The sequence below is a fragment of the Panthera onca genome, chromosome C2 (genome assembly GCF_046562875.1).
Source record: "Panthera onca isolate mPanOnc1 chromosome C2, mPanOnc1 haplotype 2, whole genome shotgun sequence".
Classification (NCBI taxonomy): Eukaryota; Metazoa; Chordata; class Mammalia; order Carnivora; family Felidae; genus Panthera; species Panthera onca.
In genome coordinates this window covers 148,384,845-148,400,245 of record NC_138347.1, presented here as the reverse complement: position 1 = coordinate 148,400,245, position 15,401 = coordinate 148,384,845, and the positions used below count along the sequence as shown (strand labels likewise).

The 15,401-nt window shown below is 51.4% G+C and overlaps 1 protein-coding gene and 1 long non-coding RNA gene across 7 annotated transcripts in view; one reads left to right on the top strand and one right to left on the bottom strand.

Moving 5' to 3' along the window:
• Positions 1-591: 591 nt before the first annotated feature.
• Positions 592-15,057, top strand: LOC132682969 (uncharacterized). Of its 3 annotated transcripts, XR_013549915.2 has the most exons (4): positions 592-1,030; positions 7,190-7,500; positions 9,984-10,169; positions 14,804-15,057. It is a non-coding gene; the product is annotated as an uncharacterized LOC132682969 (long non-coding RNA). The 3 variants fall into 3 exon arrangements; XR_013549916.2 differs by lacking the exon at positions 592-1,030 and having other exon boundaries at positions 7,117-7,500; positions 9,984-10,123; XR_014135257.1 differs by lacking the exon at positions 592-1,030 and having other exon boundaries at positions 7,117-7,500.
• Positions 4,454-15,401, bottom strand: part of POMGNT2 (protein O-linked mannose N-acetylglucosaminyltransferase 2 (beta 1,4-)) — a 34,831-nt gene continuing 23,883 nt past the window's right edge. For 3 of the 4 annotated variants that reach the window (XM_060638420.3, XM_060638419.3, XM_060638423.3), the window contains exon 2: positions 4,454-6,791. In XM_060638420.3, the coding sequence (XP_060494403.1) occupies positions 4,944-6,686 (1,743 nt within the window). In that variant the 5' untranslated portion in view covers positions 6,687-6,791 and the 3' untranslated portion in view covers positions 4,454-4,943. Of the gene's footprint in view, positions 6,792-12,331; positions 12,609-13,062; positions 14,286-15,401 lie in introns of those variants that run through there. The other variant, XM_060638415.3, reaches the window with a different exon arrangement.

The following is a 15,401-nucleotide window of genomic DNA, read 5'->3' as shown; positions in this document are numbered from 1 at the left end:
GTAGACTAAAATAAAGTGATGGAAGTAAAATAGAATTTGAAAAAATTTACAAAAAAGTAAAAAATATAGTAATAAAAATTAAAGAAAAATATTTTTAATGAAAATTGAAAATAAAAATGAGTTTTTCTCTTTCTGTATTCAAGATAAAGAAATGTAAAAGAAAAAGAAAGAAAGAAAGAAAATTGAATAGATGGACCTGCTAACAGATTGAAGTAGGACTGAAGTTGCTTCGTTTTCCCCTAGAAGTCAGTCTATGTAGCGCTTTAGAGGCCATAAATTAAGCAGGTGGTGAGACTTGTGTTCTTGAAGAGCGGGGTTGGCGCAGTTGGGCGGGGCTCAGTGTAACGGCTCCGCTCTCCACTAGATGGCGCTGCTGGCCTACTGGGGCAGAGCGCGGTGCTCGTAGGTGCGCATGCGCATCCGCTGGAGCGGTTAAAATGGCGTCACCCAGCCACCCAGGCTGTTCTCCTGGGTCAGCAATCACGTACCCGTCCTCTGTCTTCAGCTTTCGTCCACTCCCCGCTCTTTCACTCTCCGTGACCAGGTCCCAGGCAGCACCTCTCTCCCGTTTTGTCTCAGATGCATCTCTCTTCCCCGGCCCCTTACTTCTGAAGGACCTTGGCTTTGACCCGTTCCGCCCCTCTGCGGGAGGGTCTCACCGAGCAGTGGCCGAATGAGCAAGGGCCGAATGTCGGCCGCAGCCAGGAACGCTTGCTGGGCCCTGCTGCTGCCGGTGCCCCGAGACTACGACCAGGTGCCGCCCACCCCAGAAAAAGTTCACGAGACGGTGTAGCAGCAGGGATTATGGAAAATCACAACACACATCTGGCACCAGTCTTCACCCTTAACGACCTTGTTCCAGCACCAGCGAATGTGGCCGCCTTCCGGGGTCTGCCGGGACCAGGTGGCGTCAAGAGTCTCTACCAAATGTCCTTCCAGCAGTGGAGCCGCTTTTCCCTGTGTGGCCCGAGAACCTCCCGGACCCCAGTCTGCTCCTGGGGATTCACCCTTCCCACCAGAGCACCGCCAGGTATGGAGCTGCGGAGTTGCAGCCTTTGCGCTTCCCTTGTTTAGTCTTAATAGAATTAAACCCTCTCCTTTCTCCCTTTTTAGTTTAGTCCCTGCGGCTGTTTCCAATTTTCCACTTTCTCTTCAGCTGCTTTTGGGGAGGGGTGCTTTTCCCGTATGTCTCCCCCACCCCCACCCCCCAGTCTCCGTCCTCCCCCACAGCCAGCAAGGTGACCTCAGAGCTGGCTCACGGGGTGCGGAGGGAGCCGCTGGTTATTGCGAAGGGCTTGTCGGAGGGGCTTCCTGAGCACCCCAGATCCCAGGTCTCACGCTGCCCTTCCCTTCCCCTGATCCTTTGATGGGCCGTGTTAAGACACAAATTTAAAACAAACAGTAATGACAAAATGTTAATACCCTTAATGTTAAATGCGCTCTTATGACTCCCATATACTAACAAGCAATTCTTGCCTACTAAATCTCCAATGTTTAAAAAAACCACAAATATGGGGCACCTGGGTGGCTCAGTCGGTTAAGCATCCGACTTCGGCTCAGGTCATGATCTTGCGGTTTGTGAGTTTGGGCCCCACGTCGGGCTCTGTGCTGACAGTTTGGAGCCTGGATGGAGGCTGCTTCAGATTCTGTGTCCTCCTCTCTGCCCCTCTGCCGCTTGCACAGGTTCTCTCAATCTCTCTCTCTCTCAAAAATAAACCTTAAAAAAAATTTTTTTAACTGCAAATATGGGGATGATGGAAATAATCTACATCTTGCAAGGGCGTGGGGGTACAAAGAAATATGTATGAGTGAAACTCACAGAACTCTACACTGAAGATTTTTGCACTTCAACTACGTGGCAATGGGAAAGAATGAAATATGGCCCTTTGTAGCAACGTGGATGGAACTGGAGAGTGCGATGCTAAGTGAAATAAGCCATACAGAGAAAGACAGACACCATATGTTTTCACTCTTATGTGGATCCTGAGAAACTTAACAGAAACCCATGGGGGAGGGGAAGGAAAAAAAAAAAAGGTTAGGGTGGGAGAGAGCCAAAGCATAAGAGACTCTTAAAAACTGAGAACAAACTGAGGGCTGATGGGGGGTGGGAGGGAGGGGAGGGTGGGTGATGGGCATTGAAGAGGGCATCTTTTGGGATGAGCACTGGGTGTTGTATGGAAACCAATTTGACAATAAATTTCATATATTAAAAAAAAATCTATGCACTTCACTGTAAAGCAACTAAACATCAATGAAAGAAATATGTTAAAAAGAAGAAGCAAAAGAAAACACAGTGAGTGCTGTCGAAGGGCCTGGGCTGGGCTGTTGGGCACATAGGTCCAGGTTCGTGCCAGGTAACAGATGCTGTGATCTGGGGAAAGGAGATCCATTTTTTTGAGTCCATCCAATGGAATGGTCTACAGCCAACCAGAATCTTGTTTTCAGAGAGTAACTTTCAGTGACATGGTGAAGTGTTCATGTTACAATGTTAAGAGAAAAGAAACCAGAGTCATAAATTTGTGAAAAGCCATTTGGACACAGGCAGAAATCCATCATTTCACTGAAACAATGAACCATTCATGGCGCCTCTTCTACATCATGATCCACGCACATAAACACCCACACAGAGCCGCTAGCCTGTGGGCAACCCCGTGCAGGAGCAGAGTTTCAGGCCACGACGGGGGCACGGCTGGGGTTTGGGGGATGCGGCAGGCCCTAATTACCAAGGAGCTGGAGGAGACACACACTGAATTTTCCAGAAGAGTTGCCCCTTGAGCCAAGGTTTTGTTTCTTTTTAATTAAGGTATAATGTACGTAAAGTATATAAAGTGCACGAATCTCAAGTACAAGCTGATGACTGCTTCCACGGATAATCGCTGCGTGACCACCACCCACCTCGACATTCCCAACCTCCCCAGTTCCCTTGTGTCCATCTGTCTTTACCCTTCCCAGTAGCGATTCTGACTTCTACTGCCATAGATTTGTTTTCCTCTTCTGGCGCTTCATGGAAATGGAATTGTACAACATTTATTCTTTCACTCAACATTGTATCTGTAAGATTTACACTGCTGCGTATACCCAGATTTCTTTCTTTTTTTTTTTTTTTTTAAATTACTGTGTCCTTGGCATGAATCTACCTGTTGGTAAAACTTTGGGTTTAATTTCTGGCCGTGTAGAGCCGTGAAGATTTTATACATGTCTTTTTGATGACATAAGTACTCGTTTCTCTTGGGTATACTTAGCAGTGGAGTTGCCAAGATACAGGGTAACGATGTGTTCAGCTTTAGTGAAAACCCACTAATTGCGTCATTTTACCTCCACACCGGCGGTGTCTGAAACTTCCAAATGAACTGAATCTTTCTGTGTGGATGAATGTGGCAGTTGGAGAAGGTGGCAGATGGAGGCTACAGTTAGGGACAAAGATACTCTGGGTAAGAGGAATGTCAGGGAGGCACAGGTGGCCCTGAGAATGTGCCACTTTCGATCTCTTACTCTGAACCCACCACCAACCGGCACCGAGGCCATGCTTCCCACAGCAGCCCTCAGCCAGTGACCAGGCTACTCATCTAATTCACAACTTTGGCTCCAGAACTGCTGATGGGCTTGGTGCGACAATCTGAGAACTGAGGTACAGCCTGGGACTCTACCTCCTGGACCCCCTTTCTGTCCCTCCCAGGAGTCAGGCTTGCAACAGGTTCTCTTCTCTCAGGACACAGTTGATCTTAGCTGTTTCCACGGAAGCCAGACAAAGGTGGAATGTCAGGTGTGCTATTTGGCAAAACTGCTCACAGTAAAACTGACGTCTGACAGATCAGCTACATCTGCACTGGAAGGGCTGTGAATGAACTAAAATATCTGGTGGGACGCCAGAGCTGGGGCCTCCCCTGAGTGCAGTGGCTTTAGAATCCGGGATGTTCCTTGAGGGCCCTGGGAACTAAGACCGTTGTTTGAAAGAGAATGGCTCCTATGGGGCTTCTAAGCCAGTGGCCCCAACTACTGACATGGGTCTTGCCCCGTCACCCTCGAGCAGGGACTTGCGGAACAGGGCGAGGATGGCCCCGGGGCTGGTGTGAGGGCTCCTCCTGCAGAAGAAAAGTGCTCTACGCTCTCCTGCTGAACGTCCTGTCCTATGTCCTTCTAAGGGGACCCGATGCCAAGTGTGGTCTGTTGTGGTCTTGTGAGTCCTCTTCAGCCTAAGAAAACCCCCTGGTGGACACGGCTCTTGCTCACCACGGCCCTGTCCCTCCCGCTTCCAGCCTCGTTGCCCCACTTAGCCGGAAATGCGATATCCGTCCAGCGATCAAAAGGAAATCCAACCAGCCTGTCTCACGTCACAGTCCTCGGCGCTTTCCCATCACCACGTCGCCTTGGGTGACAGCTGGGGTTAAAGAGCATGTGGGTACCGACTAACAGCCCGCTTCCTGCTGTCCAAAAAAAAAAGACTGGACCAAGATGTTTATAATCATTTAATGAATGTTCCACACACACCTTCACTGTGCTATAGGCGTTTCATGATGACGGAAGCTGATGAATCACCCACCCACCCAAGCAACCACGTGATCTACTACTCACAGTTTCCAAACACCTGGAGATCAACCAGAAAGATTCAGTAGGGAACGGCACGATTACTCGGCCAGAGGCTCCTTAGGGTTCTTACTTTCCTTCTTCCTTCTCCTCCTCCTCCTCCTCCCGCTAAGGACCTTCTCCACGGTCTGGATGCTCAGGATGGGAGAAGGGGGCTGGGAGGGTCCCATCGTACCAGGGCAAAGAGGACTTTGGACCCCACACTCCAGATGCAGTAAGATGACATGGGGGCACAAGCCTGGGGCAGGCCTGCTCAATAAATAAATAATTCCCAGAAGCCACCACACGGGGCTAGTGGGCCCAGGGCCACTGAGCTGGAGGAGCCACACCCCCACCCAGGCCTGGCCACGGCACGCTCGCTACGTGTTGCACACCAGCACATCTGCAAAGGGTCCCAGGAGGATCTTGTTGAAGATGCAGCGGACCCACACCAAGTAGGTAGTGAAAGGCTTGATGTTCTCGGTGAAGGTGTGGTTCTGCAGGGCCAGGATGTAAGGCACATAGGTGTTCTCGCCCTGCTCCTGGAGCCACACCTCGTACTTCACCTCCCTCACCTTCAGGTACTTGAGGTTCCACGGGATCTGCCAGGACACGGTGAGGCGCGCCTCGGAGGCGCCCTGCACTGACGCCTGGCACCGCGCATCCCGGACCTTGCCTGGGTAGAGGCCGACAGTCCACTTCTGCTTCCGCGGCCCCGGCCGGCCCTTTACCACGCGCCGTATGGTCTGGATGAGGGATGGGACGTCCACCTTGGTGTCCTGGTAGATTCGGAAGAGCCACTCAGGGTTCCGGCAACAGAGATGCCGCGGGACCTCGCGGCTCTGCAGGATACGGGCCTGCTCCGCCCGGTCTAGGTGAGCGATGCCCCCCTGGTCCCAGGGCCGTTCAGGGTGCGTGACTGTGTTCTCTGGCATCATGTTCCGCCAGGCTACATACTGGAGGTCCATGCCAGGCAGCGTGGCCAGCGTCTTATAGGGCGTATAGTGGTCGGGATTGACAGCATACGGGAAAAGCTCGACCACAGTGGCCCCACGGGGCAGGAAGAGGGCAGTGACCAGCTGGGCCCCGTGCATGCTGACCAGCATGGAGGCGTTGCCGACCAGCCGCACGACATCTGCAAAGGCGTGGTCCTCCAGGGACACCGTCACCGTCTTCATCTGGAACTCCTGGGCCAGTGCCAGCAGCAGCTCTGCCTCGTTCAGGATGAGTCTGTTCTGGGTACGGCTGAAGACCAGAATGTAGTCTTCGCCTAGGGGAGCCCCTGCCCGGCTCACGTTCAGCTTTTCCATCATGAACCGTGCGAACTGCCGGATCTCGTTGCCCGAGACCAGGACGTTAGCCTTCGGGCCCTGGGGCTGGACGAAGCCATACTGGTACCACGTGGTGACCTTGGAGAGACCCACGAAGGCATGGGAGAAGCACAGCAGCCGGCCCAGCGTCTTGAGCTGTGCCCGCAGGAGTGGCTGCTTCGGGCTGAGGAGCTTGTAGAGCTCAAAGTGTGCGCCCTCGCTCCAGCCCTCCATGAAGAAGAGCCGGGCCTCGTGGGCCAGGCCGGGGAACTGCCTCAGGGTGTAGAAGAGAGGCAGCAGGTCGTCGTGGAAGACGTGCATGAGGTTGTCGGGGTTGAACCGGTTGGCGAGGAGCGCCACGTCGGGCACGAACACGGGCTTCGGCATGAAGCGCAGGGCGGCGGCCGGCAGCTCCACGAAGTTGAAGTACTGGGTGTTGTGGTCCTCCACGGTGGACAGGTCGAGCAGGGCCGGCTGGAAGCGCCGGGAGCCCAGGTTGGGCAGCATGACGGACGCGTTGCCGTGGAAGAAGACGAACTCCTCGGCCTCGCTGGAGTAACACAGCCACTCGAAGCGGCAGAGGCGGTCAGTGTGCGTGCGGCCCGTGCACACCATGTGTGTGCCGCCCTCCATCAGGGTCTGCAGCGCCCTGGGGTAGTCGATCCTCAGCGCGGGGCCCGGCTCTGGGGCCTGGCGGCCGAGGGCCAGCTCCTCCTCCAGAGCGGCCGCATGCTCACGCAGCCGCACGTGCTTCCACAGGACCGCTGCCAGCACGGACACCAGGAGGGCGTTGAACACCGCCGACAGGTGCATCCTAATGCCACCACGAGGCCCTAGTGACAGGACAGCCCCCGGGCAGTGCCACGGGCCTGGCGGGCTCGACCCATCTCTGCGGGCACGCGGACGATCGGCAAAAGCCTGCGGGAGACAAGGAAAAGGGAAAGGTGTCGGCACGGTCTGTCTGCGGTCACCTTAGGCTCCTGCGGCGTGTCGGGCACTGTGCCTGCCACAACGCTGGATTCTCTTTTTGTTTTGAGAGCGAGCGTGTATGCGGGCGCCGATCAGGGGAGGGGCAGAGGGGGAGAGAGAGAGAGTCTTAAGCAGACTCCAAGTTCAGCGTGGAGCCCCACCCGGGGCTGGATCTCACGACCCTGAGGTCATGACCCGAGCCAAAGACAAGAGGCGGGCGCTTCACCGAACGAGCCACCCGGGCGCCCCGGCACTGGATTCTTGAACCATCTTGCGCGTTCGAAGGTGTGGTAGACTAGACGGTTGTTCCAAATATTCACTGCCTCCCTTCCCCTCTGCCTCCACAGGGGGAGTATACATCCCCGCATCTTGACTTTGGGCTTGACCACATAACTTGCTTTGGCCAATGAAGTGTCAGCAGAGAAAGCATAATCGGAGCCTTGAAAAGAGCGTGTGTGGCTGACCTCGCCCTCTTTATACCTATGACATTGCCGTGAGGAGAACGTGTTCAGCCTAACCTCCGGTCCCGGGAGTGACACGCGTGTGGAGCAGCGCTGCTCCGGCCAAGCCCAGTGTAGCTCACCTGACCCCCAGGTTTGTGAGTGAACCCAGCCAAGACCATCAGAACCACCGGTCAACGCAGGGACGTCTGAGCTGGGTAAGTGCTTACTGTTGTCCATCACGGAATCCTGCGGCTGTTTATTATGAAGCACCACTGTGGCCACAGCTAACCAGAGGACCTGTGATGAGAGGCCACAGGGAAAATCCCGGGTAGGGGCCTGGCATTGCTGGACTTTTCCTTATGTGGGACTGAAGGCCTGTGAGTGTCGCTGCCAGGCTGTACCCCAGGACCCCAGTATGCCCCTTCTTAGGACACACAGCAGGTGCGCCTGCGGGATACGGGGGACCCTCTGCTCTTGTTTAAAGCTCCCGTTTGGAAATCATGCCTTTCAGAGTCCCATGAAAGGACGGGTAGGTTTGTGCCCCCTCCGTGGTCCAGTAATAGAACTGTGTCTGCACGTCACCACTGACACCCCGACAGAGAGGCCTGGCTGGGCTACACCACCTGCCCCGTTTTTCTGCGCTCCAGGGAAGGGTGGCACTTGCTGTGAAGCCCAGGACGGCTCAGACTGACGGATCTCATGCTCAGGCCTCACAGGAGGAGCACGCGTAACACCTGATGCCTACACGGCACTGCGCTGGGGAGGGACGGAGCTGCCCCTTGATTCCCTTGGGGCTAGCTTTGGACTCTTGAGTGTCCTGCAACTTCCCTCTCCCTGCGATCACAAAGATCAACGTGCAGTCCTGCTCAGAAAGAGACAGCGGCTTAGGCTGGGTTCCCTCAGAACTGCAATCAGAGATAAGGGTTGGAGTCAAAATAGTTTGAGAAATTATCCCAAGAAACCTGTGTAGGAGAGTAGGGAATTAAGAGGGACAAGGAGTGAAGCCAACAGAGGGCACATCAATGAGCCCGTCGCTACTCTGCGAAAGCCGGGCTACTCGTCTACCAACTCCTACCCAGCATCAGTTGACGGTCATTCCTGGGGACACTGTCTCTTCAGCCTACCCTCACCTAAGGGTTGAGCACGCACACATTCGTACGTATGCACATTATATTCCCCACCAAAACATTTCACAAAGAATTACTCCGACTAGCTATAATGTACTCCAGTGTTTCCTTTTCCAGCCCGATATTCTATTCTGTTTCAAAAGGTGGGAAGGGGGGGGGGGGTGTGGGTGTTCACCTTAATTGATTTTACAACCTAACAGGGTCGGCAATTTGCTGTTTAAAAAATACTGGTCTAGACCACAAATTCTCAAAGCTGGCTGGTTGTTGACATCCCCAGAGGCACTCACTAAAACTATATATTCCCAGGCACAGATCCTGGAGGTTCTGATTCAGTAACAGGTCTGGAGTATGGCTCAGGCATCTTTTCTTTTTCCTGTCTTCTTGCAGATTATTTGAATTACATTTTTATCTATCTATACTGTTTTTGAGTGTATTTCTTGGTACAGATTCTCTAGTGGTTGTTTTAGGCATCATACTATTGACATGCAACTTTGCACAGTCTACTAGTATTGACATTTTACATCTCGACTAAGTAAAGAGACCTTATCTCTGTTGGGCTCTTTTACCCTTCTCCCTTGCAATCATCTTCAACATTTCCTCTACAGACATTAAAATCCACATCAGACAGTATTACAAATTTGGTTTCAACTGTCAAATGTCATTTTCTCCAGAGGGAAAGGAAAGCCTATTACATTTACACATATTTTTATTCTTTCCATTCTTTCTTTGTCCCAGGTGTTCTTTGGTTATCATTTCTTTTCTTTGGAGAACCTCCCTTCATTACCATTGTAGGGAAGTTTGCTGGGAACAAATTCTTAGTTTTCCCTCAAGTGACAAAGCCTTGATTTCACCTTCATTCCTAAAGAATATTTTCACTGGGACAGAACTCTGGGGTGACAGTTCTCTCTGCACTCTGGCCTCCACATTTCTGATGAGAAATCCACTGCACCTAAACTGCCATTCCCCTGGACATAATGCATCCTTCCTCTCATGTGGCTCTGAAGAGTCTGGTTTTCAGAAGCCTGATGATTATCAGGTGTCCTGGTGTGGGTTTCTTTGGGTTTACCCTGTTAGGGCTTCATTCACTCTTGAATTTGTAGGTTTGTATCTCTCACCAAATTTGGGAAATTTTCAGCCATTGTTTCTCTGATACTTTTTCAGCCTCCAGGTACATGAATGTTAAATATTATATATATATATATATATATATATATATATATATATATATATATATATATTTGTAAATATTTATTATATATATAAATATTGTGTGTGTGTGTGTGTCTTTGTCTTTTTAGGTCTCTAAGGCTCTCTTCAATTTTTTTCCAGTCTATTTTCTCTCTGTTGTTTAAATTGGATAATTTCATGTTCACTGATTTTTTTTCTTCTGTCATATCCATTCTTCTATTGAGCCATTCCAGTGATTTTTTACATTTTGGTTACTACTCTCTTCGGTTCTCAAATCTCCATTTTGTTCTTTATATGTTTCCTTTCTTTGCTGAGACTTAGCCTGGGCATTTGGGGTATAATGTTATGATACTCTGGAGCTTATATTAAACCTTCTATTTTAGCAGGTTTTTGCAAGAACCATGCTAGTGGGGGAAGGAAAAGCACGGAGTCTCTACCGTTGGATGAGAGGAAATCCACGCTCCCTGTGTGGCCTCCACCAACAGCACCCTGGCAGGGAGAGTGAGAGACACAGCAGCATGGAGTAGGAAATCGCAGCTCCTCAGCTGGCCTCTACTGACACCCAGGGGGTACCTCATCATCACTGGGTGGGGGTCGAAGTCTAGGCTCCAGTGACACCTCAAGGGGACTGTCGTGGTGGGGGGGACATCTTGTCACCTCTGGGTGGTGGTAAAGGTCCAGGTTCTCATCCAGACCCATCGGGGGAGGGTAGGTTGGGGTGCTGAAGGTGGGGGTGGGTACCTGGTTGGTTACCACAAAGCAAGGATGGATGTCTAAGCTGTCCATTCAGCCTTTACTAGAACCAGGAGGGAGGGGAGAAGCAATTTTCCTTGGTGTTTTGCAGGAATAGGGTGTTACTCTCAAAAAGGTTTGTTTTGTTAGGCTGTTCCTTTTCCAGTCCTTTGACGAGAGAGAGCGAGCGAGCTTTCCTTGGGGCTTTTTCTGGTCGATGCTCACTGGCATTTCTGGGTTGTGGGCTTCTTTGGCACCCAGTCTGGGATACATAGGAGGCAAATAGAAAATCCAAGGAACTCAGTACTGTGTTCTTCTCTCCACCTTTCAGTCTTCTGATGTTTTATACACAATGTCCTGTATTTTTAGCTGTATTAGTGGATGGGTAGGGATAAATGTGTCTACTCTGTTTTGACCAGCACCCAAAGTCTCATTGGTATCTGCTTTTTTACTAAGCTCCCAGGTGATTCTGGGGGGTACAACCACATTTGAGAAACACCAAGTGGCTCTTAACCAAAGAACTAGGCCATGAATCCCAAGAGCCCCCAAAGTCTTAACGTATTCCAGCATCAGTTCAAAACTGTAAGTCCAAAGTCTCATCACCATGGGATACGGTGAACTAGGGCTTCCTGGAGCCTTGAGTACCTAGTGGTTTGCAGACCCTCATCCTTGGGGGCCGAGGGTGGTGGTAGGCAACAAGGACACAAGGCCAGGGTCGTGGGCCCCCACTTACCTCCACACAAAACCAAGCACCTTTAATTTCATATATTTAGAGGTACTCTAGTGGGTTGCATAATGTCTAAATTCAGGTCTACCCAGAACCTCAGAATGTGATGTTATTTGGAAAATGGGTCTTTACACACACAATTATTTAAGGATCTTGAGATGAGATCATAACAGATTAGGGTGGGCCCTAAATCTAATGAAAGTGTCCCTAGTGACAGAAAGTGACAGAAAACACAGAGGAACGGAGCAGGCAGCCACGTAAAAACAAAGACAAGAGACTGGAATCATGTAGCTATAAATCAAAGACCACCCAGGACTACCAGGAGCCACCAGAAGCCAAAAAGGGGAAGGGTTCTCTCCTTGAGCTTTTTTTTTTTAATGTTTATTTATTTTTGAGAAAGAGAGAGACAGAGTGCGAGCAGGGGAGGAGCAGAGAGAGAAGGAGACACAGAATCTGAAGCAGGGCCCAGGCTCTGAGCGCTTAGCACGGAGCCCCACACAGGGCTCGAACCCACAAACTGGGAGACCATGACCTGAGCCATAGCTAGACAATCGACTGAGTCACCCAAGTGCCCCTACCTCCTCGAGCTTTCAGAGGGAACACGGTCCTGTCAATACCTTCATTTTAGGCTGTTGGCCTCCAGAACTGTGGGAGAATAAATTTCTGTCATTGTAAGCCAAGTTTCTGGTAAATTTGTTACAGCAGCACTTGGAAACTCATACGAGTACCACAAAAATTTATTTAAAAAACGGAGTTCTGGGGGGCCTGGGGGATTCAGTTCGTTAACGTCCGACTCTTGATCTCCGCTCAGGTCATGACCTCCTGTTCCAGGAGATCGAGCCCTGCGTTGGGCTCTGCACTGGCAACACGGAGCCTGCTTGGGATTCTCTGTCTCCCTCTCTCTCTCTCTGCCCCTCTCCAACTCATGCACGTGCTCTCTATCTCAAAATAAATAAATACACTTAAAAAAAAATAATAAAAACAGGGCTCTTTGTTCTTAGGGAGGCATTCCACTGTTATTATTAATATTTTTAAGTTTACTTTGGAAGAGACAGAGAGGCATGAGTCGGAGAGGGCAGACGGGACAGAGACAGAATCCCAAGCAGGCTCCACACTGCCAGCACAGAGCCTGATGAGGGGCTTGAACCCACAAAGCCGTGAGATCATGCCCTGAGCTGAAACCAAGAGGTGGACGCTGAACCGACTGAGCCACCCAGGCGCCCCAGGAATTCCACCGTCGTTCAGGTGAACTACTGAGCGAGTCCTCCTCACCTTAGAGAGGTGCCCCGAATCATCCAGCAACTCTGCGACACGGCAGGATTAAAAACGGAGGCGTCCTAAACTCCTGGCGAGTGCTGCCTCCTGAAGGCTGGGGAGAGCGGCAGGTCACGTGCAGGCCTGGCCACACAGCTTCTGAGTTCAGGGTCCAGCGAAGGCAGGTGGCTCCCCGCACAGCCCAGTCCGTCCACTGCTCCACCCAGCTGCCACCCGCTAGGGCCAGGCCAGGTCTGATGTGGGTGAGCCGCTCTTCACCCCCTTGGGCACGGCTCTGCTAGGGAGGACAGGCCCGTTCCATCCCTTGCAGCCTCCCTCCCCCTGCCTGAGGAAAGTCCTCTGGAGTTCTCACCTTGCCAGAGCAGCCACACCTTCTGCTAACCCTCCCCGACAGGGCGGCAGGGAAGGGGGGGGGGGGGTGCGGGGGACAGGTAGCACACCTCGGTCTCAGGGCACCGACCGCACCAAGAAGTCTGACCAATTGGTCTGCTCTGTTGGAGACCCCTGATCTCAGGAACTATCACATCACACCCTACACCAACCTGGCTCTGAGTTCCTGCCGCATTACCGGTGGTCGGTGGCTCCCAGAGGAGGATGTGTGCTGTCCAGGCAAGTTTAAGGCTAAAAAGCCAGACAGACTCGGGGTCAAACCCCAGCTCCGTGACTTTATGGCACCGCCTTTCTGAAGTCACGTTCCCCGTCAGCAAGAGCGAGAGCCCAGCACCCACCTCACAGGGTTGTGGAGAAGGTCAGAAATGGTGTATTCGTTGAACCTCATGAATACTGATAGCTGACTGCTTGTCACGTACAAAAACAGCAATTTCACGCAATTAGGGCCAACCTAATAAGTGTCTAGCAGAGGGGAAAAGGGAAAAAATTGAGGCACCAGATGGTTAATAAAGGGCCACAGGATGCACAATGAAGTTTGGCATTTTAAAACATTTTGGACACACTTGGCTGCCTTCATCTGACTCGAAGCAAAAGATGATTGGTGCTGAGGCGGGAACTGTCACTTTTCATTACAGTCATTTGAAACAAAGGATTTTAAATCTAAGAGGATTCCTCCCACAGATGGGGACTGAGATAGGACATGCTGTCCTCTGTTGGCATCTTGGGCCAGAGTCCGTCACCAACTCTCTACTTGGGCTTCCAAGTCTAGTGCATTAATAAAGGACAGAGGGGGCACTATTTCCACCCAGGATCCATGCTCCTTTCCTCTTCCTACTAAAACCCCAGGTTTGTTCAGAAAGCCACCCCTCCCCCTGATACCCAGGAGGTGCAGAGCAAGCCAAGACCTACCTCCCACCTCCAGAGGGCGGGTCAGCAGAGAACAAGCCTCTGGGGCCAGTTACTGGCCCGGCATAGCATGCTACCTGAGTAGAACCAAGTAGAACGGAGGGCAGGAGTCACATCCCATGTTCCCACCCACTGGACACAAAAGAAGGTGCTGTCCCATGGCCGCTGCCTGCCATCCGCTGACCAGCCTGAGAACAAGGATGGCATGATGGAGGAGAGACAGGAAGGACCCTAGTGACATCTCAGAGCCCTATAACTTGGACTTCCTGCTGTGAACTTTCCTCATTATGGAAGCTGGTTTGGGTTGGGGTTTTGGGTCCTCTAAACTAAGAATAATTCAACTTTGTTGTTGTGCACGTTGTGTGGAGCAAACACATGGGGGTCTGACCTGTGCCTTCTGTTTCTGAGCTGTGCTCTAACTTAGTGGGGCTATTTGGTATCAGTTTCCCCATGACCCTTCTAACTTGGGAAAACAAAGCCCTCCAAGAAACTCTTGTATTAGAAACTAGAAACTATGGGGCACCTGGGTGGCTCAGTCGGTTAAACATCTGACTTTGGCTCAGGTCATGGTCCTGCAGTTTGTGAGTCTGAGCCCCACGTTAGTCTCTGTGCTGCCAGCTCAGAGCCTGGAACGTGCCTTGGATTCTGTGTCTCCCTCTCTCTCTGCCTCTCTCTGCCTCTCTCTCTCTCTCAAAAATGAGTAAACATTAAAAACTTTTTTCTAAAAAAGAAAAATCAGCAAAGGCCAGAATGTCAATGGCCTTGGTGCTAGGTCAAGAAATCTGAACTCTACCCTATAGGCAATGGGGAGCTACTGTAAGTCTTTGAGCAGAGTAGCCCAGAGATGGGGGAGAACAGAGGTAGAAAACCCAATGACAAGTTCCCAGCCTCAGTGTCCCTCCACTCAGTGTGGGAGAGGCAAGCCTAGGAGTTAGAATGGGGTGCCTGGAGGGGGAGCTTGGCATGAACGGAGTACAAAGAGCATGTTCCTTATGGCAGTTCAAGTCCCGAAGTCTGCAGATGACTACCTTTAAGCAAATTCCTGTGGATTTAAAGCTACTCCCTTAACAAAGCTCCCACTCATTCAATCCCATCGGGCCTTCTTGGTCTGTAAGGAAGAAGGCAAAGTCACAGCTATCCTGAGAGCCCACAGACCTCATGTCCTTCATGCAGGTCTTCAAGGCTTTTGTGGAACAAAGGCAGAGAACTTCTGGTCCAGCCCCAGAGTGACGGAGAGGACACAAGCCGCTGCCTTCTTAGCCGGGTTTTGCCTGTGCTCCGGTCAGCCCTGCTAATCTCCAGGAGAGGATCTCTGCAAGCCCAGAACCCTGCAGCCAAGAAATCTGCTTAAACGTCAATGTTTCCCTGTCTTTTCACACTTAAGTACCCGCCAATAAAGAAGAGAAACTCTTTAATGCTCTGTACTCGACTGTAAAGTCCAGTATCCCCTTCTTCCAAGAATCCCCTATTCGTAATGATTCTCTTTACAGTGTCTACCCCCAAGATTGAAGGGTTTCATCAACCTTTACCTCCTGAAGTTGGTATTTTATATCTGCATCTGCATATGTAAAATCATACTGCTGCAGGGGCGCCTGGGTGGCTCAGTCGGTTGGGCGTCCGACTTCAGCTCAGGTCACGATCTCGCGGTCCGCGAGTTCGAGCCCTGCATCGGGCTCTGGGCTGATGGCTCAGAGCCTGGAGCCTGCTTCCGATTCTGTGTCTCCCTCTCTCTCTGACCCTCCCCCGTTCATGCTCTGTCTCTCTCTGTCTC